Source organism: Anas acuta, chromosome 3 (genome assembly GCF_963932015.1).
Source record: "Anas acuta chromosome 3, bAnaAcu1.1, whole genome shotgun sequence".
Taxonomy (NCBI): Eukaryota; Metazoa; Chordata; class Aves; order Anseriformes; family Anatidae; genus Anas; species Anas acuta.
In genome coordinates, this window is record NC_088981.1 from 115208263 (window position 1) to 115232404 (window position 24142).

General features: G+C 45.6%; 1 protein-coding gene across 2 annotated transcripts; it reads right to left on the reverse strand.

Moving 5' to 3' along the window:
- Window positions 1-1025: 1025 nt before the first annotated feature.
- MTMR9 (myotubularin related protein 9) lies at window positions 1026-23056 on the reverse strand. Of its 2 annotated transcripts, none has more exons than XM_068678899.1 (10): window positions 22707-23056; window positions 19964-20072; window positions 19167-19292; window positions 13498-13671; window positions 11597-11814; window positions 10674-10835; window positions 8445-8586; window positions 7632-7852; window positions 5565-5716; window positions 1026-4871 (listed from the first exon to the last, which is right to left on the reverse strand). In XM_068678899.1, the coding sequence occupies exons 1-10, from the start codon at window positions 22889-22891 to the stop codon at window positions 4708-4710; spliced, it is 1653 nt and encodes a 550-aa protein (XP_068535000.1). In that variant the 5' UTR covers window positions 22892-23056; the 3' UTR covers window positions 1026-4707. The 2 variants fall into 2 exon arrangements, with proteins under 2 accessions (XP_068535000.1, XP_068535001.1); XM_068678900.1 differs by having other exon boundaries at window positions 19964-20159; window positions 22707-22838.
- Window positions 23057-24142: the final 1086 nt, after the last annotated feature.

Below are 24142 nucleotides of genomic sequence, written 5' to 3' on the forward strand. Positions count from 1 at the left end.
GGGACAGGGCAAGGGGTGGTGGCTCTAAACTCAAAGAGGGGAGCTTTAGATCAGACATTAGGGAGAAATTTTTCACTCAGAGGGCAGTGAGGCCCTGGTGCAGACTGCCCCCAGGAGCTGTGGGTGCCCCATCCCTGGGGGTGCCCAAGGCCAGGCTGGATGGGGCTGGAACCAGGTGGGCTTTAAGGTTTGGGAATGGAAGCTTGAAAAAGCCAAGCTGAAAGCAACACGACTCTCAGACTGAGAAAAATCTGTCTCAATCTTCACCGCTCCTTCCCATCAAATCTTTTGCACACTGAAGCAAAGCACTGTTTGCACACAGTCTGTATGAGCTAAAGGAACCCACCACAGGTGCTGTGAACGCATGAAGCCTTCAGCACCTTCAGGGACCGCAGGAGCTGCGGGGCAGCAGAGCGCTCAGCTGCTGAAAAACCCAAGGCCACACGAGTTCTTCACCCCCCAGACAAGTGGCAGAGACCACCAGTGTTGCCCCAGGGAGACAGAGCACTGACCTACCAGCCTGGTAGGTCTCCTCCATGGGTCACAGACTCTGTTTTTCAAGAAATTACCTCTTTTTTTCCCCTTGGCAAGAAAAAAATACCTCCCCATGCGCCCCCTTAAAATAGTAGGTAACAGAGCCCCAGCTCTCCTGATGAACTCTTTGTAGGTTTTGCAGTCCTGACCTTTGAGGAGATCTGCCAGCCTTACTTTAGAGAATCTAAAACAAGCTAAAAATCATAGCTAATTAATTTGTTTATTCATCACGTGCAGGGCTGGTGTCAAAGAGCCAAAAACGTGGAAGCAGAGCTCTGCAAACTGTGCAGAGACTCGGGGTCTCAACCTTTTCATGCAGCCCTGCAGCACCAATTCCTTCTCTACCACCACAGCCCGTGTTGAGCTGCAGGAGAAAAAGCAAATGAGCTGGAAAAATAAAACAGCTTCAGGCAAGTGTTTACACCCAAGTCACACACACACACCCAATGGAAAGTGAAGGCAGCGCTAATAAAGAAGATTCACGACTGTAATTAAAGAATTTTAGAGTCTTCAAGGTTTTAATTTGAACAGACAAGTCTACTATGTTCTCAACATATCTACAGCAAAGTTTACAGCCACTTCGTATCTGGTTTTCTGCCCTCAAATGGCTTAGCAATTTCAGCCATTGTGATTTTTCCTCAAGTTTTACTTTTTTTTTTTCTTGTTTGTTTTGCAATATATTCAATACCACAGCAGCTAGGATTCTGTACACATACAGCATACATCTAACAATAGCACGAAACTCCCAGCCCTGTTACTCATTTTGTTTTGAAACAAAAACTGACGCAGCAGCCAATGAACAATCCCAGATGTTTGGACAGGAGTGCACTCGTCACTTAGCTGTTAACTCGTACGAAATCTATATAGCAGACATCACGCCATGCTATTCAGTGCCACGGTTACAAAAGGAGTGCTGCTACAGACACCTTCCTCCGTAGAGGAACCTGTAGGAACCTTTCCAAGGCTTGAGAGAAGCAGACAGAGGCCGGTAACGTCGTACAGTGCAATTTAAGTTACATCGTATGCAACGTGGATGCCGTGCACTTAACCAGATCGCCACATTCAGGAGTTAGATCGATACAATCAATATATTGAAGGTACATATTCCCTTTATGTTCGTGAAAGCTGTGCAAGTTAGTTCTTTTTCCCTTTTTTTTTTTTTTGGGTCAATGGCAGTGTCCCCGCCTTGACTGACCCCAGAGCTTGGAGAAGGGGCCCCTCGATGTCCAGCTTATTACAGGGGTGCAAAAGAGTAGACACGGGCAGCTCAGCTGCTGAGGCAGAGCTGGGCACTGCCACGATGCTCAGAAAGACACGGGTGACTGCAAGCAGCGTGTCACTGACTCCACGGGGCGAGTGCAGCGGGCTAACAAGAAGCAAGCTGATCAAAGTGAATAAATACGGTGGGCGTACGGGTAAGGAAAGAAGGGGTGCTGCTCCACTGCGTGTTACCAGTAGCCACCAGGCTTGAAACTGGAAAACGCGGGGAATGAAAAGGCAAACAGACCGTGCGAGTGGCCTGCGAACCCAGGAGAGGACTCCCAGGAGAGATCTTGTCTCAATTCCACCTCACACAACACCCTGCAGGACTGCAACGTGGCACAGAGGCGACTGGTTGCGGGTTAACTCAGCCCTCCAGCTCCTGCTGCTTGCTGTGAGCACAAGGCGAAGCGTGGCAGAGGAACCAGGGGGTGGGACAACCTGCTGCCGCTGCTCAGGATGACACCAGGGGATTCTCGTTAAGATCCACACTGCCACGAAGCCAAGGTGCACGCACTGGGGTGGAATCAGTCCTGAAACACGAGTCGGGGATGAAATGCCAGCTCGGAGGGAATTTTCTGCCTTTTGTTAGCTGTCACAGCTGGTTACCCATTTTCCTCAGATGCCTGCAGTTTCCAAGAGACTAGAGCAGGCAGGCAATTAGATCAAAAAAAAAAAAATCAACCCTCTTTGCTTCTCTATTATTTAACTCGATATATAATTATTATGTTACAAAATTGCATAACCTTTAAGCGTGTTTTATGTATAGTCTATTATGGGGAAAATAGTCCCTTCTGAACCCTTCTCTGAGTAGTGATCACGTATTTCAGATGTGCAGGAACAGCAGAAGCTGCGAATTGGATAGGGGAACAACATCCAGGCAGGTGCAGAGCACGCAGCTGGAATTTTAAAGGGAGAGCAATAACGCTCAGGGCTCTCATTTGCAATGCACCCAGAAGGCAGCTCCAAAATCTGGAGCTTGGAGGCAGAAGGAAGGCATGGCCAACTTGACTCTCAACTGTTAGGCAGTAAAGATCACCAGCTACCCTGAGAAGTGTTCCCTATGTCAGCCTTGATTTAGTGAGCACGTCTGTTGTTCTCAATATGCAGGAAGAAACTGGTAGAAATTGGTATTACAGCTGGGTGTTTGTTGTTTTTTTTTCCTTCTGAATTGAGATGGCTTTAGGACTGAGTTTAGGCTAGTCAAAAAAAGTAAATAAATAAGGAAATAAGGACTGGAACAAAAGGTATTAAGGGAGTGTCTAAAACTAGCTGTCACAAGTAGCTTTCTTTGTTATGGAACACTTTAACAAGTATTTTTAGTGGCTATACAATTTTTGCAGAAGACTATTCTCCAGATACTTCCAAGACAACTACAGATCCCGATGTCCTATCTGTCTTTATATTAAGTGGCTTTTAGGTAAAGGCAGCTTCATTCCAGAACACCAAAGAAAAATGTGGAAGTTCAACACTTTTCAAGACATCAAGACGTGTTGACCCAACACAGCTCCACTTGTTTCAGCCCAATCAGGCTGATGGCAAACAACTTGTAATAACAATTCCGGCCACACGCACTGTTTTAATTCAAGTCATGTGCCAACAGAATCGAGCTGAACAAACGTTGAGATGAGTTAAAATGCCAGACCATTCTTCCCTGCCTTTTTGAAGGAGGAAAAAAGTCTCTAGCAAAAACCCACAAACTTTTTAACATAGCAGATTGCAGTCACAGGAACAAGTAGGTACAAAATAAAAAGTTCTCTCTAGCATCTTTAGGCAGTTTTAGCACCTGCAAGTGATTTACACTATGAGTGTTTCTGTAGTGTGACAGCCTTCCAACCTGCAGCAGCAACCTGGGATGTTAGGTCACATTAACTCCCAACTCCTGCTTCTGATGTTTTACAATGTGTCTAAGACAGGTATAAAAAAAAAAAAAGAAAAAAAAGAAAAAAAAGCACTGAATGGAGTGCAAATACTTTGTTGAGCTGTAGATTAAGTGTTGCTCATGCACCCTGGCAATGCCGTGAGCCTGTTCAAATGTACAGAAACAGCCAGTGCGGTCAGAAGCTTCAAGAGGGCAGTAGTTCAAAAAGAAAAGCTTCAAATCAGTTTTGCTTAGCAAGTGAACACCTCCACCAACCGCTTCACCTTTGTGTTTTCCAGGTAGAATTAAAAAAAAAAAAAAAAAAAAAAGTTTGTTATTCCTTAGGAGGTGTTTGTCCACGAGGGACAATTCCACCTGAAGGTCATGGCTTAAACATTAGCAGCAGAATCCTTACACCTTGGTCCTGTATTGCACTGAATTTCTTACTCTGGTTTGGTATTTAACCTACGGCTCCCAAGCCACAAAAAAAAAAAAAGGAACAAACAAGTGTTAGATATGAAGGCTACAGAAAACATCATATAGACTGGTTGAGCTTGTAGTTAGATTATACCATTACCTAGGGAACTAAAGAACTAAGCTGCCTTACCTACTCCTGAGGAGAAAAGGTGCCTTCGGACAGAATGCCTTTCCCTATCTATACAGAAATTCGTCATTTAACCCCGCAAAGAGTGTTTGGAGAGTTCAGGGAAATAAAGTCCAAAGTAAGTCTGAAACATCCCATCTCTCGGCCCATCCTGGTCATCCATACCGTTGGGTGGAGGTAATGAGTTCCAGCTTATACTGACACTGAACACAATTTAGAGACAGAAAAGCTGCCAAGAGAGAGGACACTATGCCCGCTTGTGTGCATCTTCTGTAAACAAAAAAAAATCCCTCCCCAAAAGCAGGGAGGTACATAGTGTGAAGGTTTCAGCAGCGGGAAGGCAGGGTCAGCTGTACCAGAGGACTTTGCAATACATGCACTTTCCACGTTTAGTCTTTTAACGTAAAGGAAACTGGAAAAGAAAGACCTGAGGCAAAGCCCTGGCAGCTCACAGGTTCTCCTGCATCCTGTCATTCGTTTCCAGCTCTGCCAGCTGCCTCCTCAACGCGTTCACCTTTGCCTGAAGTTCCCTGTTGTAGTTTATGATGTTGAGCACTTCTTCCTGGGCTTCATCGAGGAATTTGGAAGGCCTGTTCCACCGAAGGAAGACACCTGAAAGCCAATAGACAGAAAAAGTCAGGAGGCTTTTTTGTTACAGCAGGGAAGTGCATACAACGTATACATTTTTTTTTCTTAAAAACAGAAATCTCCCCTAAACAGCACTTAGCAATACTGAACCTCCCGAGTTCACCTTTCTATTAAGCAAGGTTAAAATATAAAAGCATTTTTTTTGCCTTCCTTTTTTTCCTCATATACTGACAAAGACCAATCCATGTTTAGTCTCTAGCTTGCCATGACTGCCTGCTGACTACATTGTCGTTAACTTTTTAGCAGACACAGAAAGGAGAAAGTTTCTGCAGCAGAAAACCTACTGCACAAACAACTCATCTGTTGGCAAAGAAAACTGAGAAAGAAGTCTTTTTTTTGTATAGAACAAAAAACTGAGGCTTGCAGAATATATATAAATAAAGCCACATTGCTGCCGAAGTACTGTGCTAAAAAGTTAAGTGATACTAGGAAGGCTTGGTACGATCCCAGGGAAAAGAACCTGCCAAACTCTGGGAGAAAGCATTACACTTCTGGGGATGCCAGAAATATTTTGGAATAGATTTCAAAGGGAGTGAGATCACCACCAGCTGGACCAGCTGACAGACAATAGGAGTGGACAGAAGCTTTATGAGCAGCCACAAGACACACGGTAACAGAAGAAGAAAACCCGTAACAGAAAAAGGCAGGCTGCCTTACCTTCCCAGAGCTGCAGGCTCTGCGGGGCAACAGAGGGCCAGATGACAAGGCTGTTGGCCTCAAAAAGAGGGTTCATGAATCTGGCCAGCTCTTCAGACCGGTTCACCCAGGACCACAGGGACATGGTCTTTTGTGTCAGCTTCAGCTTAGACCTGGTAAACCCAAAGGACCAAATTAGCTTTTCGTTTTCTACTGTTAAGACTCATTTTGTTTTGTCAGAAACGTGCAGATCAGGCTGCCACAGGCACTCCTGTGTGCTACCAGCCCAGACAAACCAAGGGTGAACATTCCTGCTAATCCTTTCCATACCACTCCTCAACAAAGCTTGGGGTTGGTGGAAACCTGAAGCGGTTTACTCAGCAATGCCTTTCAAAGAAGAGATGACGAAATAACATTTACAACTTGGGTGGGAGTTAGTTGCCTTCTGTCCAGGTGAAGAATCAGTCACCTCCCCAAAAAGGCTGGCCTGCCAGGTTTTAGAAAGGGATTTAATCCTTCTGGTAAAACAGTATTAGTGCTAGAATTGTGCAATGGGGACGTCCCGTTGGGTCCCTCTGGTGGCAGGAAGAATCAGAGCACAGAAAAGTCCACGTTCCTAGGCCAAATCCACTTCCCAGAGTCAAACAAGGGTTCTCATTCCCTGAATTCTGGCAAACCTCATTCTGACTGAGCTGCCACCCAGGCAGGAGATTCATCATTCCTGTGAATACTTCACGCAGAACAAGCCTGACATCAGACTTCAAACATTTTCTGCTCACAGCTGGACATCCAAATGTGACAGGCAGGTTACTACATGTAACATTCAGTACTCCTTCAGATTTCCTTGCGCTAGTTTTAAATCTGATACAGCTTTGCAGCCTGACCAGTTGAGCAGAAAACAGGAGAGTCTCTTCTAAAAGCAAAGGTTACTTGAAGGGCAGAGAGGTTTCTAGAAAGTTTCAAACTGCCTTTTTGTATTAGCAGCTCTATTTTTTCCTACTGCTCCTTCAGTGATCTTCAGTTTAGCGGGAGACCAACAGACACAGTCTTACTGGAGTCTGAAGGGCTGAGAACAGAAGTGCCTAAGATTAGAACAGGAATTCAAACCTCTGGCTGCTGCCAACTGTCTTGGGAGGCTCCTGGACTCCAGAATTGCCCCACTGGTAGAGCACAGCATCCAAACGGGACTAGAGTTCAGAAGCGAGGTCTGCTCAAGTGCCTTAAAAGCCACAAGCAAGCTCAGCAAGAGGCCTAACACTACCTGGCAAGGCAGACTCCAACAGAACACATCTCAGCTGCTTCCTTTTAAAAAAAAAAATCACAAGTGCACCCATCTGAGTGTTCATAGCATGCGCTCAGAACTTCAGCACAGTAAATTCACATTTCTCTAAGGTACAGGTTATATCTAAAGGGATTTAGGGTCCTTCTGTTGAAGTTTTACTACTGTGCAACCAAAAAAATACCCAGATCCTCGAGGACATGAGTACATCTTGATCCTCGAGACCATGAGGACAGATCCTCGTGAGAGAATCTCTTCCATCGTTCTCTACCTCCAGCAGTTAAAGGACGATATAAAAAGCAAATCCTCCGTTTCCTGGGGGCGTTGGCTATAAAGCCACACCCCTGCCTGGCAGCTAAGAGCCAAAATTTGCAGCTTTGGCCCGTGCCTGCCTTGACCTTCTCCTCCAGGCTGATGCTGAGAAGCTTGCTTTGCCCAGCTAAGGCTTACTTCACTGTTGAACTCTCATCATTTATTCCTGCCCAGAAAGCGTTTCTGTGTAAGGGATTATATAAGGAAAGGTGGAGGATTTTCAAGGCCACGCAGGGAAACAGAAAAGACAACCTAAGGTAATAGTTTGGACTCGGAGAAGGCAAATTCTCACTGACCAAGCCGCAAATTCCTTTATTCAAAATGTCCTGATCGTAAAAGGGAAAAATCTCTTAATATTGCCACCGATCACTAACTGTAAAAACCTCACCTGCATTAAGGAAGACCACACAATCACCTTTTTTGGGCCTATAAACTTTTTTTTTCTTGCCAGATACAGGCTGGTATTTACAAGGTTCAAAGTAAGCATCCTCACCAACCTTTCATTTTCGTTGTTTCCCAGGAAAGTCCCGAACTGCGAAGCATAAGCATGTTCAAAGAGCATAATAAGGAATTGTTCGTTGAATTCGAAAGAGCAAGGGAACTGACGCAGGATTTGCCACACACAGTCCAAAAAGAGGAGGAACACCGGGGCCTCCCACTTCTGCTTTGTGTTCGAGTAGGCTGACTGGGCACAACGCAGCTGAAAAGGATGGCCAGCCTAGAGAGAGCATCACACAAAAATAAAAGGACGTAAATACACATAGCAAGGATTTCAGAGCCAGTTCTGTCCACGCACCTACTCTATTCCTGTTCTTTTCTACAACTGTAGCTTCATCAAACATCCAGTGATAAATTGCTAGTGAGCACAGACTAAAAAGGCATGGAAAAAAAGGCATTTCTGCCTTTTTTTTTTTTTTTTGGCTCTGTAGCCAGCACTGTATCGATCAGAGGATTTTATCAAGAGCAAACTAGTGTAGAGCAAACTAGTGTAGGCACTGAAGGACCGGTCTGAGGACATCAGCTGCAACAGCACGGAGCAGAATTAAAATTTTGTGTTTCTAGTATTCTAGAGACGTGCACCTTGGGCACACAAGAGGCAGCTCCCTCAAACTGGAGAATTCAGATGAGAGATACAAGCCCCGTGGAACGCCAGAGGTACAGATGACTCAGTTCTAATGGTGCTCCTTCGGACAAGGGCTGCTCACACGAAGCAGGGCTGCGACAAGGCCCAACTTGTTTGCTGCCTCTCAGGCCATTTCTCAACACAAGTGGGAACAGAACAGATTGCTGTTCTATCCCCAGGTACTCACCTGCAGCCACTCCCTCACAACGAGAGCCTCAAAGCCACGTATGGTCCTGCACCTTGGATCCAAGATGATCTGTGCCAGAGAAGTCACCTGGAGTGTTGAATCCGTTCCGTCAGACCCATGAACCAGCACGGACGCACCTTCCCTGTGAGAAAGGTGGGAAGGAATAACAGTATGAACGAGTAGAACATATCCCGTGGATGTCAGCATCACAATAGACCTATGAGATTCTTGTTTACAGGCTTAACTACATTTACACCTTAACTGGGGTTTACTGTAAGAAAAGCCAATAAGCCAGTGCAGGAGAAAGAAGAGGCAGAGCTTGGTGTCCAGAAAGGAAGATGAATTGTTTGCACTGAGCAAGGAAGCTTGTCTAAGAGCTGAGCACAAAGGCTTCCCACCTCACCATCAGCACAAGTGAAGCAGGAGAACAACGTGAGGAACGGATTGAAACGGGACAGTCTGGGGCAGAAAGGGTTTTCTACATTGTTGGGGGCCCACGTGCTGTCACTCCCCACACCCTAGTTGTCACTAACACAACTGATTTCCTCTCCTCTTCTTCCATCCTTGGCTGTATTTGGATACATTATCCAAAACTAATTAAAGTACTCCTGAATTAAGGACAGGATGGTATTGAATTGCATTTATAACCCTCACTCCTCCCAAACCTTGACCCACTGCCTCAACTCCTGCCACCATCCTTACACCTAGCAAGGACATTCACTGCAGGCTGGATTTATTTCTGTGCAGAGACCCAAGCCAATCCACAAAGTGTGGGTAAACCAGATCAATCTACCATGCTGCAGACATCACCTGCTTTTTGAACTGAAAAAGAAAACAAAAAAATCTGTACCTTAAACATTGCAACATCTTTGTCCACAGTCCTATGTCTAAAATAAACCCAGAGCCTCTACAGTACAGATAATCTTTAGATACTCTCCTCCTCCCCAAGCCAGTGGCAGAGGCCCCTTAACTGCAAAGCTTCACTGCCAAGCCCGTGTGCTCCCCAAGTGGGGCACTCCAGGAACATTTTTCACACCTTTCTGGCCTTCAGAATTTAAGATATGACAGGGATCTGCCCCAGCCACTCCTGCCCTGGAGCCAACGTAACTAAACTGTTCTCATCAGCTCACCCATAATCACCAGGCTCTGAGCGAGGCAGGCCAGGCATCAGGTCCGAGCTGGTGTGTCCTAACTCCAGGTAAACAGAAAAAGCAAAGAGGAGGTGAAAGATGACAAAACTGCCTACAACAGCAAGCCGGGCGAGTTTCATCACCGATCTTTCTCCCTGTACACAAGGGGAAAGAGTTCCAGATAAAGCTATTGATCAAGAGCAATCATTCCCTGGCACAGCCTGTAACTAAGCAGACGCTGTCAGTGCTTTTAAAAAGCACCGCAGCTCATGTTTTAATGCAGTAATGCTGTTTTACCAATGAGACTGCATTTCATCTTGTTTGTGTATCCGTGTAACCAATTTCCTGACTGTTAGGGAAAGCTTAAGGTTCCCCAAGCTTTGAGAAGGGCCTTCCCCTTTCAGACCCAAGACCACCACATTTATACCCCTGCATTTGGTTTTTACAAACCCTGGCACCTGACTGTTGGTTTTCACTGTCCAGCCTGAGACATGAAGAGATTCTGAGGACAAGCCAGTGAAATCAGCAGGATTTATTAAGCGTCAGGTTAAAAGAGGTCACGAACACTTATAAGGGATGAGCAAGATTGCTCAGATATGACTAAAGAGTTAAGAATTTTGAGAGCAAAAAGCTCTGGACCAATTCCTTAGGAAAACAAAGAAATGCCATTGGTTTAGTCTCTGGAAGTGGAGTACTGGAAACTTTCAGCCGAAAAAAAATAATGTATTTTTTAATAAGACTGTTCCTGCTTTGCCGGGCTACCACACAGTATTTCAGATGGGCGCATTCTCACCTAAACCTTCAGTAAAACAAACTAAATCAGAGGGGCTGAATCAGATGTAGGAACAGATGTCACCTAGCTGATCTAGTATCTATTCCCAGTCAGCGTTTCCTCCCTCAGGCTTGTACTCAAGAGTGCAAATCCAATGGAACATTCCTCAACCACGATGACGAAATAATACCTTGCAAAGCTGCAAGCAAGCTAAGTCATGGTGCCAATTACTAATGGTCTAAATGCCACCTGAAGAAAACAGAGTATTTAATAATTAAACTGTAAGAAGTAAATGAGAAACTTAAGTTTTTTTAAAAAAAGCTTTACCTGTCAATGCACTGAGCGGCAAGACAAGCTGCTGTTAATATCTCCTTGATGTGAGTCAGCCAGTTGGAAGCTTCCAGCTTACTGAGCCAGCGGTCCATGTTGTGTGACTGGTCATTACAAGCTTCCACGAGTTTGATGAGGCTTTCCTGCAGAATATTAAACCTTCGGGAAGAGCAAAATATTGTTGAAAATATCAGCAGTACCACAGCAACCAGGGCAATGCACAAAAACATCCTCATCTCAAAATTCAGCACCAAGACTTGCGTGCATTTACAGCAGGAAGTATGACCCCACAGATGTTGTAGCTCGTCATGCTGCAAGCCTGCTTTCACTGGGAATCCCAAACTGTGGCTAACTGCCAAAACACTACTCTTTGGACACAAGCAGCCTCTTTACTTTCAAAACAAATTGCTCCATGAGGTGTTACAACAGTGCAGCCTTTTCCTTGTCTTACCAGAGCTCTGTGCATGTTCAGCCACGGGAACATTTCACATGTAAGGTGTGTTTCAGGAGCCTTACTCCCATCACCAAATACGAGTGTTACTGCAGCCCAGCATGGGCACTAGCAAGCATCTGCCAGGCTTCAAGTGCTGCTTTGTTCTTTCTACTACACTACAAGTTTTAACCTGTAGAGCTGCAACCCCACTGTAACACAGAAAATTTTAGAGTAGACTCAGTTTCACTATGCAGAGCCACACTAAGTTTGGCTAAATTCTGAAGAATGTAGCAAGATGTAGCTGAAAGAAGGACAAATTTTCACTTTTACAGTTGTTGCAGTATGTTCTCAAGCCCTGCAAAGCTGATATCCTGCATACAGCTGCTTCTCTGGTCCTATTTGACACTACACCTTCCAGGGGCACTGAAGTACTGCTGGATCAAATGCCACTTCAACACCACGGATTCCACCGTGTGGTTTCACCCACCTCTCAATACACTTGTGAATCCTCCTCCACTGGGGGTAGTACACTTCTTGTTCAAAGCCCCCTCCTTTGGCCCTGGCCTGCTGGGCAACATTTAGGGACCTCGTATCGATGATGTAGCCACGCTTTCCAGGCCGCAGCGTGGCGTTAATCAGCTTCTCGTCTTCTTTGCACCGCCTGCCGTTTGTACCCGTCAGAGGCTGGCTACTTCGCATCATGACCTGTGAGGAGGACAAACAACCATGAATTAGGAGACAGAAAGGCTTAAGACTTGGGGCTCAAGTCATCTGTGGCTTTCAGTTTAGAACAAAATCCTCCTCGAGTTTGAGTCACAACATCTAGATGGTCAAACACGCTGATCTGCGCAGCCTGATGCACAGAAATACTGGCACAAATTCCTCTGGTTCTTCAAAAAGCTGCTGTTCTCTCTTGCTATGAATCCTTCAGTTCTCTTCTTCAGTTCTTAAGTGCAATTACTCATAGGGACAGAATTTGTTTAAAAAAATAAAATAAAAATAGAAATCATTAAGTTGTGCAATCACTTGGCCGGACACTTCCTAAGTTACAGAGTTGTTCTTTATTCCTGTAGAATCATCTTTGCAAGCCACTGAACTGGCTCCCTGCTGCTGCCTCCTTTATAAACCAACATTTCTAGGCTGCTCATTCTGATGGGCTTTTTCCAAGTCCATTTTTACAGTATCTTAGTCACTCATATACTAACACTATTAGACACAGTTTCACTCAGTGGCTAGGCTAATAAATCCCAGTTCAACAGGTTTATTAGCTGAGATTTCTTTGGTAAACACTTTTCAAATCAGGAAGCTATTGCATCCCAACAGCTCCAACAACTAAAAGGTGAGGGCAGCCAGTTGGCAACCCCAGCTATAGTTGAGAACTCAAAGCCAGGAGAGCAACATGACAGGCAGCATTACTGTCAGTTCAAGCACTGAGCCAAATGCTACTGTGCTCCTCACACTTGATACACACACAATTCAGAGGGCTAACTGAACACGTCTTCCTTCAAGAGTTTTCACTCAAGCAGAAAAAGAGCAGAAAACACTACTTAGGAAGGTGGTGGAGAGCTGATTTTAAAAGCAAGGCAAAAAAAAAATGAAGCTAGCACAGTGCTGGGTCAGATTAGATGTCCTCTCACTCAGGCCTTACAAATCTTGGCAACAGGAGGCGAGAACACTTAAGAGAATTTGACTCAGAAGCGTGCATCGAGGCTGCAAGCTGCCAGCGGAACACCCCAGCATCCTCAGAACAAGTTACATCAGCAAGAGAGACAGAGAATTACCCACCGATTTCATGAAGTGCATTTCTTAATTACAGCACATCGGTGCCTCAATTAGATTTTGGCTCGCTGAGAGGTGGCGAAGTCTGCGACAGCAAGAATTTGCTCTTCCCAAAATGTGTTAAGCTGAGAGGCTGGGAGAACAGATTGTTCCCATCACTCCATCGACAGTTACGCAGCAGAAGCGGCGCTGGCTGCGGGCACGCTTGCTGTCATCGTGCCTCTGTTGCAGAAGAGCCGGCCCACCACCCAGAGACATGACAATGTGGTTTCTGCCATCCCTGCAGCGTGAAGCCTCTTGGCAGACGAAGCAAGAAAGGGTGCCAGCGGTGGCTTTGCAAGCTCCCAGCACTAAGAGCAAGATGAGACAAGCTCACGCCACGTACGCGCCCAAACAAGCAGGCTAATAGCTATTTCTAGGACGGAGATTACTCGTTCCGTCACCCAGAACCAGTTTCACTTAAAAATAAGCTGGAAAATAATGAGTGAATGTCTCATGAACTGCATTGAGGCTAGAGCACAAGCTGTTCTGCTCGTTAAGAGAAGCTGACAAGATTTGAGCAGGTTCACATGGTTCCTTCAGGTACAACCATCAGCCACCCCAACTTACCATCCCGTTCTTCTTATGGTAGTAGCTGAGGACTGGGAAACGACCGCCATAGCGAAACAGTGCGACCTTCCGGAGCGCTTCGTCATCGATGCATTTGGGGACGATAACAACGGGAGGGTAGGTGGGACAGACAGAGAAATCCTTGTTGGCACAGCTCAGACGCCATTCATCTGTCTGAAAGGGAAGAAATTGCAAGGGTTAGGTCAGAAAACAGAATGTTACCGCTTGAGTGAAATGTAATAGCAAAGAGGAACTTCCATACTCGGAACAAAGCACACACGGTGATCTGTTCCATCTGCACCACAGATAAAAGCTCAGCTGTCTCTGAGCATAAAATCACTTCTGCTCACCCAGGACTCTGAACCCCCCTGTGAGAGCGTAACTACACCAATCAGTCAGATCAAAAGCCTAACACGCACGTATCACAGATACCAAAAGGCCCAGTGCCTTTAAGGCCTTTTTACAGGTCTGCTGACCGATCCTCCCACGCCAAATCTCCTAATGTTGTCTCCAACCACATCGCGTAGCTGCAGCTCCCAGAAGCTCGTTAACCAGCACGCAGTCATCTCTCCTGCTGCCAGCGAAACTTTGTAAGATCATCCTGGTTCCTGAGGGATTTGTTCCACAACAGCTCCCCATTTAGCTGCTGCTGCCGTGGTCAGAAAGGAATTCGGCGCATTAGCAGACAAATCAGCTCCAGAAGACAAAGCTGCTTTGAGGTTCAAAAGTTGCAACTTAATACTTCCAGCTTGTTTTTTTTTTTTTTTCCTGTGGGCTCTGCTTAACATAAACTATGGCAGCTCTTCCTCCAGAAGCACTCCCTAGAACCACAGCAGTGTCTGAGCACCAGGGTGAACTCCCGTTACATAATTTTTCAGCTCCCAGCAGCCAAACATTTGTGAAAGAACCCGCTGAACATCGGCACCCTCCAGCTGGCCGCTGGTATTTCTGCCAGGCAGCTGGCACTGAGCTCAGGCTAGAAGGTACGCAGGGTCAGACACAAGCCTAGGCTCCACCTCAGGCAAAAACCAAAGGTCAACAAGTGGTCTCACTAACAAAAAGCCCTCACGGATTTTTCAAGGGACAGATTTTGAGTCAAAGCAGAGCTTTGGTCTCAAATGCAGCTGCACTCGGCAGCAAAGAGGCTGCTCAGCAAGCAGTAGGTCCACTAAGTGGCTGCGAGGCACACATTTTTGCCAGAGGCACGGAAAACACAGCAGAGCAGCGCCTAAAGCTTGGCAGGAACAGAGCTCGGGGTGCTTGGTAGCAGGGTGGTGGCTTTGCTAGGCTGCATGTTCAGTCCTTGGGTTCTTATTCTCTAACTCCTTACAGCCAACCAAAACTGCTGATAGAAACCTAGGTGGAAAAAGTGACCCAGAAGCCTCTAAAGCATGTTTGGAGTTTAACAACAGCGTTAACCTCTAAAGAACAGCAGCAGAATGACAGTCGGGTTTGCCTGTAGAAAGCTCCAGGCAAAAAAATTAAAATGAAATCAAGTCTTTTGAAGAGGAACAGGCAGCTGCTATTAAGGTCTTTTTTTTAATATTTAGTTACCAATCAGGACAGAAGTGTAAGAAAGCAAATAAGACCCCGAGTAATTCCTCAGATGAGGCGTTTTTGGTACGGACCAGTAAAAAGTTGTGCAACTGCAGCAGGCAGAAACCTCCAAGATGCTGTAAAAAACTGTGCCCGTTTGTGTTCAGAGAAAGCTTCAGCTAGACAAAAAGTTACAGGAATAAAGCAGGTATCAGAGGAAGAGAACGGCATGACAGTTAAGTTTTCCAGTAACAGACATAAATTAAAACAAAAATTGATTCAGAAAGGTTGGATTCACATGCACTAACCGCACAACTCTGACCAGAAAGGTCTCTTCTCCTCTTTCCTTTTACAAAGGCGTACTTTCCCGTGCCTGTACCTGGTTATACAAAGCAATCTGCTTGCCTTGCTTGTCCAGTGGAAATATAGGATTGAACAAGAAATGCTTCTTGCAATGAAGTATCTCCACCAGACAAACGCAGCGATCTGATTCATGACAATTTCACAATCAACAGATGCAATACAAGAGATGTGGGGCCTCGGATGCAGCAAAATTGTCTCCTTCGGTGGCAGCCTAAGAAAAAGATGCTGGAAAGCACACACGTGGCTGTTATTGTCACCAAGAACAGTGCTCAGCACTGTGTTCAGCAGCCTACCTGAAGACCTACAGGTCTTGCAGCAGCCCTGTTGTAAGCTTATTTCATTATTCATTAACCTCAAAACAGCTCCTGTGAACAGCTAGGTTTTACATGGTAAAGGCCCTCCCTTTTTCAGAATTAAATTGCCTCTGGCGATCGTGTCACAGGCAGAGATGAAACAGTGTCTGGATCGCAGAAGGGAGGTTGGCCGGTCACAGTTCGTGCTTTTTTGTGCCAACAACCATGTTTTTACAGCTTTCTGGGGTGCCGGTATCAAATTACAGTAGATTTCATACGATGTGCAATTTGTCCACAATTTAAGAAGTGTGAGTGACACAGGAATGAATGGAAACACCTTACTGTTACGTAAGACATAGGGAGGGCAGAATCAAAACCTTGTAGCATGCTTTTTGAAAGTTTGGCCATCACCAATAACACCAACACGAGAGGAATAGAAGAGTATCGACCTGATTTATCTCCCACTTGGTAACTTTGCTCACAACCTCCTCTCCTCACCATCTGTAACACGAGACAGATGACACTGTTGTGGCAGCCAGTTATAATTCAGTGACAGTAAAACCCAACAGTGCAAGCATCTTCGTAGATTTTACTTGGGATCTCTGCAATTTGGAAAAAATCTGCCATTGCTCATGAGCAGTGAGGGATTAGCAATTCAGCCATGTGCTGTAGAAGACGCAGAGGCAGGAAGCAGCACAGACGGCAGGGAAAGAGGTTGACCTCATCTTCATGCAGCACATTATGCTGCATGAAACTCAGAGAAAGTACAAAGTTACCAGTTACTTCTCCTGGCAATCTAGAGACCCCAGCTTTAAGGATTCAGGAAAAAAAGACAAATTCCAGTTGAGGTTGAACTGACAAAGGATCACAGGGGAGAGGACCCCAAAGGAGGAACGAAAAAGTAGTGAGAAGTGTTTTCCTAAACACAGTGCAGGATTAACTTTCTCTTCTTTCTACTTTGCCTGTCCTGGTACTCATTCAGACAGCAATTTTCAAATGTTACTGTACTGGAAAACTAAAACTACAGTTATTCTTCCTCCCAAGAGCTTGCAGTTGATAGAAAAGGTAATTTTCAACAAAACTGTGTAAAACAACAAGCCTTAGAGGACAGTTCAAGAAGCCTTCACAGACCTAGAAGAATCCTGCAAAGCAGTGACGACAGGTCAGTACCTAGGAATGCACAGAAGGCACCAAGCCCTGTAACAGAGGGTGCAGAGACAAGAAGCAAAACAGACACAGGCAAAGATTGAAACTCGTTTGATCACCTGTATTTCGCTATTATCTGCTGCACTGCAAGCTGAGACCAAAACCAGAAAATTCAGCTGTTTATAAGAACTCCAGGACAGAAGATAAACCAGAGGAACTGCCCAGAACCCTTAGCTTTCCTATGCTGACAACAAAATAAAAATAAATAAATAAATAATAATATTAGAAGACAAAAACCCAGCTCCATGGCAATGAAACATCTTCAGGTTGATTATTCTGTGAGTATATAAGCTTTCCAGGGCCATTCCCTTACCCTGAAGAGGAAGGTGAGTTTTCAGAGTTACAGCTCACAGTACCCTGCAACTGTAGGAGCTGGCAGAAGGGAAACTTCTCCATCCTGACCCATGAGCTTTTCCTCGACTCCTCAGAAGGAAATTAAATATTTTCATTGCACATCCTCTAATTCCATTCAGTTATGCAGGAGCACAGTGAGGAATGCGATTTTCTTTAAAAGAAATTTCACCTGATGTACCTGTACCCGGTGCCTCCAGAAAAAAAAAAAACCAACAGCTGGATAAGCAAACATCATCTGTCCTGTGCATTCTTTGCTCCTTTCAGATTTATCCATAGTATCTTCAAAGTCTCATCTCACAGTAATTTGGAAGCACAACACAGCCAGATGGATGATTTAAGGGAGAGGGAAGTAAGCTTCTGAATTCCACTCATTTGACTTAAGAAAATCGGCCATTTACTTGTTCTGGCCTGTCCCAGAATAAAGTTTAATCATAGAACAAGAAATATTTGGTCAACAACATTTTTTATCTGTTGTTCAGGGAAAGTAAGTCACTTAACGTGGCTTTTGTGACCATTTCTTGGAAAAAAAAAAAAAAGTTTGATCTGAAATTCTAAGTTAAAAGCCCAGAATTAATCAGCAGCTGCTAGGTACATATATTTTAAAGGAATTAATCATTAAGTTTTTAATTAAAAAGAACATTTCCTGGGAAGGAGTATATTCGTATTTCTTAGCAGGAATCTATGTTCAGAAGACAGACACGAACAGAACCATCTCCTGCAAGCTTCCACTGAGCTTTGAGGGACCTCCTGCTGCTCTCAATCCTGCTCTTGCAAGATCTCCCTTCTCACCAGAGGGCACACTTCCACTTCTTGCCTTCTGCTTCTCCCTAATGCCTCTGTGAGCTGGGAAAACATCCGCTGCTTTGCCTCCAAACAGGAGAGCACTCTGATCTTAGGTTTGACTCATCCAACCGAATTAAAACTCAAGCTGTGGGGTTAGTTATTAGAAAAGGTCAGTTTTTATTACTTTTGACAGCAGGTGAAGATGGAACACGCATCTAATTATGGGACAAAAATAGAAAGACCCCTAAACTTTAATTTTCTGATTTCATCGGATGAATCTGGCCGAGCTAATCCGATTATTCAGTTATTAGTCATAAACAGGAAGTGACGAATCCTGCAGACAAGCCGGGTTGCATATTTAAAAAAAAAAATCAATGTTCTTTGATGCTGTACTAATGGATGTGGTCTCAGGAACATCAGCGATGCAGCAAGCTCGCGTATCTAATGCGAAGGACTTGGAACACAGAAATGCAAACCCAAGGCAGTATCAAACCAGGTGGAGTCCTCCAAGGGAGCCAGCTCCTGCTGCACCAAATTCAGCATCGTAAAATGAAGTCTGAGGTACAATACACAATTCTGTAAGGACAGTTCCTACTCCAGAGGTACCAAAATTGTATCAATGTGTGTTTACAGCACCTGGAAACGCCCTGCCTTGTGAACCCTGCCAGTATTTCCCCTGCGTGAACTAGAGCTACGAGTAGTTTGATTTGGGCATGCACACTGTCATCTTCCTAGAGAGCTATGAACTCATTCGTCATTTTTAAGTTTTTGTTTGTTTTTCAAGACAGCCTTGTTTCAGTTCAGGGGTTGACAAAGATTCATCCTGCTCCAGGGGAAAACTTGACTTGAACAAACCCAGAGCAAAGGCCCTGTACTCATTCTTACAGCCACGAAGCCATCCCCAGAGGACAAACATTTCCTGAGTTCTTATTTCCATTTCCACCAGGTCAAAATCTGAGTTCCAAACAGGATTTTTTACCATGAGCAGAAATGCCTGACGTTTACAGAGAGCACCAGGAACACCACTCATTTTCCACCCAGGCACTGTCAGCTATTACAACCCACAGAGGATTTCCTGCCCAGGCACTGGGTGAAGCACTTCAGTGTCTGTGCAACCCTTTAGGTTCAGCTTACCAACGAACTGAGGAGCTCAAACTCTTGTTCAGGCAGGTAAGAATGCCAGCCATCTTCAACGACCTCAAACATGGGCCGGTAGAAGAACGGATACATCAGAGTGATCGAATCCAACGTGGAAAGCGCCTGCGGGGATGAGAGAAATAAACAGGTGGTTAAAAAAATCACTCAAACTCCTGTTTCACTCCTAAAACTCACAGAAAGTTGTGTTTTCCTCTAATACTGGTGATGCAAGCTGAAGTCATCCAAAAGAACTAAACTATTACATTTGAAGTACTAAGTTTACCTGCAGGGTAGTTTAGAACAGAGTAACACAATAAAAAAAAGGAGATAACAGACAACTTAACCACAACTGGGGATTTGTCTGCACAGTATCACTCGTGCAGGCTGTGCTATTTTATAGTGCAACAAAGAACGAGGACGATGCATCCTGAACAGGTATAAGTAATGGGATACCTCCTATATCCTACCATTGAGCTTTAAACTCAAAGAGTCAGTTGTTAATGCTGTTGGAGATGCGTGAAAATTTATTTGGTCTGATTTGTTTTCACCTCCTCATGCTCCACCCTAACTCATTTTCCCAAATGCTACTGGGAAGTATTTGATTCAGAAGTGTTTTATTGTTTTTTTAAATACCTCCAAACAACAAATTTGTTTTAACAATTGAAAAGAGATAATCCCACAATTCTCATTTGCCTTCCAGAACAGCAGTGAGGACTTCCATGGCTGAGAAGAGCCAAGGCTGAGGTCTGAGAAGGTCTGAGAACCCAAGTGTGATTATCATCATGAATTCTTACCTCGATAGAGCTGGCGATGTTCAGGCACTCCTCCATGCCAGGGATATCCAGCTGAATGATTCGCAGATCTTTGCATTTTATAACGATGGTACCGAGCGAGCCCACAAACCTGCAGCAAGACAGGAAGAAAGAGCCTCTTAGGAGCAAGATCTTCTAAGGTCTGGCGACGTATTAGAGCTCTTCCCACAACACATGCCTGCAAGATAAAATTCCATTAGTAGTAATTCATCTGCAGTATATATGTAGATATATAACGGTTTGGGAAAGATGACAACAGAGAAATATTTGGTATTTTTCAAGCTGTGCTCTGCTTTTCCACCCTCGTGATGTGGCAGTGAGTGGACATATTACAAGATAGAGTTGGTTTTCACCGCAGCTTTGCTTTAAAATAAGCAAGAGAAAAGGAATGTTGTTGTTGTGATTTTTTTCCCCCCAATAAGTCTGGGAACTTCAGCTGGAAATCAACCCAGAAAAACTATGCCACAAAGCAAACACAGCACACAGACGCCCTCTCCAGTCCTTCCTGCAGATGTGAAAGGACTACATCTGAGCAGATAACGAGTGTTTTCCTTACGTTAAGTAGCCAGCAGCACTCACAGAAGCGACACATATTTTTGTTTGCAGAGCAGTGAACTAAGGAAAATATGGCAGTGCTCACGGCACCCAAAGGTGATGCAAGAAACAGGTACAGGCAAGAAGTGAAGGACCAAGTTTCAGTCCCTTGAGGGACTAAGCAGGGGAAAGACCACAGAAAGAAGGGCAGAGCTGCACCAGCTCTAAGAGCAGACTTGTTGCTACACTTTGGGTTGCTTCACCTGAGCTACAAATGTGCCTCTAATTTGTTCTGAAGTTATTATAGGTGATCTTCTGTGCAAGGAAAGGTTAAAGTCCAGAGCCCATTAGGATTTTAGTAGTTTTTTGGATTTTTTAGTTTTTTGAAGGATTAGGATTTTTTAGTTTTTTGAAGAAAGGGATTTAGGCATTTTGACCAAAAATCATCACCAGCACAGCCAGTCTGTTCATCACACGTGCTCGCTGCAGCACTACTTCACAGATCCCCAAAGTAACAGCCACGGTGGGGCTACTCTCTGGGCTCTAACATCACTAGAGCTACTCCTCCTTGCCCCAATTCTTTCAGCAAAACCTCTACATAATATCACTACAAACTGTTTCTCAACACACCCTACAGCTCATATTTAAGTTATAAAAAAACCTATGAAACACTGAAAACAGTTTAATGAGCACCTGATAACTGGGGAAAACACCGCTTTTTACGGAATATACTCACGTCACAGAGCTGGGAGAAGAGACTTGATGAACCTGATGTAGTACCACAGCTGTTAGGCACTAATACAGTGCCAAACTGCAGCTTTTTACAGTCTTTCTTGGTTTGAAGAGCCTTGTTATTCTATCCTCTCCAGCACTGAGAGGAATATAGTCTCCTTTCCTTTTACATGGAGGAGTTTCATTGCAATTATGCTCACAAAGCTGCTCTCAGCAGGGAGGTGCCCACTCTAGGGACCTTTTAGAAACTGGGGCTGGCAAAAAGGGCTGACTGAAGGACGGGCAGGCACAGCTAGCTCCGTTATAAATCATGCACTGAGTTAGCAATGCGCCGCTCGCCAGCATCAAAGCTTAAAATGCTCCTTTCTCCCTTCATGTTAACTTACATTTTAGACTAAAAGAAGGAAAAAAAAAAACAAAACTTCTCTATAATATATATATATATATATATATATATTTTTAACTATGCCTGGTTTAGTACAAGCAGCACTGAGGACGTGGCCAAAGCACCCCGATGACTGAGCAGCAGCAGATGGGAGCAGATCTCCTTAGGTTTTACCCTGCTCTTCTTTACACTCAGGCCACAAAGCAACATTTATCCAACCCTGAAAGAAATCAGAACAAACTTCATCTGTGACCAACACTTCAGCCATTCTGAGGAAGCCTGCTATCTCCAACTGCTGCTGCCTGGTCTTTCCTGCCTTGTTGTCAGAGAGGAAATGTATCTTCTGGATTGCTTTGAAAGATGATAAGAGCAGAGGAAGATGAGTTTTTAATTAAAAAATAAATATATATTATGACCAAACTGGAAAAGGGGCTGTGCAGCTGACAACGCAACGACCAGATGAGAGGGGACTGGCAGTTAACGGCTTGATAGAAGCACAACGGGGCAGCAGAACACATAAAACTGACAAAAACTATGCTGAGATTTGTCTCTGAAGCTCCTGTAACAAGAGAGGATGGGCAAGACTAAAATGCTATTGGCGTGCTGTAGCTAAAATCCAGTTTTACCACAGCACTCTGGCAAGGAGCATGATGTGAAGGGCGTTATTGATTTTTATAAGGCGCTGGAGGAGTACAGGGATGACTCTGCCGAGCAGCTGGAGAGTGATGTGGGGCTGAGATAACCCATCACCTAGTCCTGACATCACTTTTGCCTGGCAGATCCCTTTGGTAGGACCTCACCTTCCACCTCTGGTGGGACATTTTTTAGAATCGCAGAATCATTCAGGTTGGAAAAGCCCTCCATGACCACCTGGCCCAACCACGTTACCACCAATGTCACCACCAAACCATGTCCCCAGGCACCACGTCCAACCTCTCCTTGACCACCCCCAGGGACGGTGACTCCACCACCTCCCTGGGCAACCCGTCCCAACGCCTGACTGCTCTTCCTGACCAGAAAAACCTCCTCATTTCCCACCTGAGCCCCTAATAACGGCACAAACTCGCCCCTCACCTCTTCTCCACGCAGTCGATGTTGGCGTGCAGCAGCCACAGCTCCTCGCCGCCCTCCTTGCGCCGTGACGAGAAGATGAGGTGGTGCCCGGTGAGGCACAGGGTGCCGCGCACCGCCGGGCACCGGGGGCCGTGCAGCACCGCGTTATCCGCCCGAGGCGTCTTGATCAGCTCCGCGAACTCCATCGCCACCGGGAAAAGGGGGAAAAAAAGAAGAAAAAGGGAACCTGAAAGGGGGCTCAGAGGCCACAGCCCCCGAGCCCCGAGCCCGCCGCCATGGCCGGGCCGTGGAGGAGCCGCGGCCGAAGCGTGGACTCAAAATGGCGGACGCCGCCCGGGCGGGAAGGGAAGGGAGGGGAGGAGAGGGTTCGGCACGCAATGGTGGTTGCTGAGGAAGGTTCCGCGGGCTGACTTGTCCGCCCGGGGTGTGTGTGTGTGTAAATTGTAGTTGTCCCGGCCCTGTTGTGGGATTTTGGTTCTGTTAAGTCCTTACCCGCTGTTCTGTTATCCTCCCTTAGCCTGTGGGAAAAGGCTGCCCCCCCCTGCAAGAAGCGGGGCTCCAACTTTCCTGGCTCTGCCCCCCTGCACTATAGGGGAAAAGGCAAAAGGGGAAAAAACAATAAGGGAAAAGACAATACTAGAGATGCGAACAAGCTTTGTGCAAAGCCCTGACACTGCTCTTCACCTGGGTGAAACCCCACGACAGCCATCACTGCTGCTCCTGGCTTTTTCCTCAGCACCCCCTTGACACCTTCGGGCCATGCCCACTTGCCCTTCCAAACCTGAGCCCCAAACCGTGTGGTGATCTTAGGTTTTCTGGTGCCTGTGCCCCTTGTACATCACCCAGTGCTTCATCCCACAACTTTCCTGGTGTCAAAGGAGCCATCCGTGGGCTGTAGGTGTTCCTTCATGCTGTGAAGTGTGTCCCATGACATTGCAAACATGCAAGAGCTGGCAGTGAGGAGAGGCATTTGTGCACTTTTCCCTGGGTTACTGCTGTGAAATAAATCACAGAATCACAGAATTGTAGGGGTTGGAAGGGACCTCCAGAGACCATCGGGTCCAACCCCCCTGCCAAAGCAGTTCCCTAGAGCAGGCTGCCCAGGGAGGCATCCAGACGGGCCTTGAATACCTCCAGAGAAGGAGACCCCACAACCTCCCTGGGCAGCCTGTCCCAGTGCTCCATCACCCTCACCAAGAAGAAGTTCTTTCGCATGTTGGTGCGGAACTGCCTCGGCTCCATTTTGTGGCCATTGCCTCTTGTTCTGTCCCCACAAACCACTGAGAAGAAGTTGGCCAAGTCCCTCTGTCTCCCACACTTCAGGCATTTAAAAACATTGACGAGATCCCCCCTCAGTTTTCTCAAGGCTGAACAGACCCAGGTCTCTCAGCCTTTCCTCACAGGAGAGATGCTCCAGGCCCCGTCTCATCTTTGTG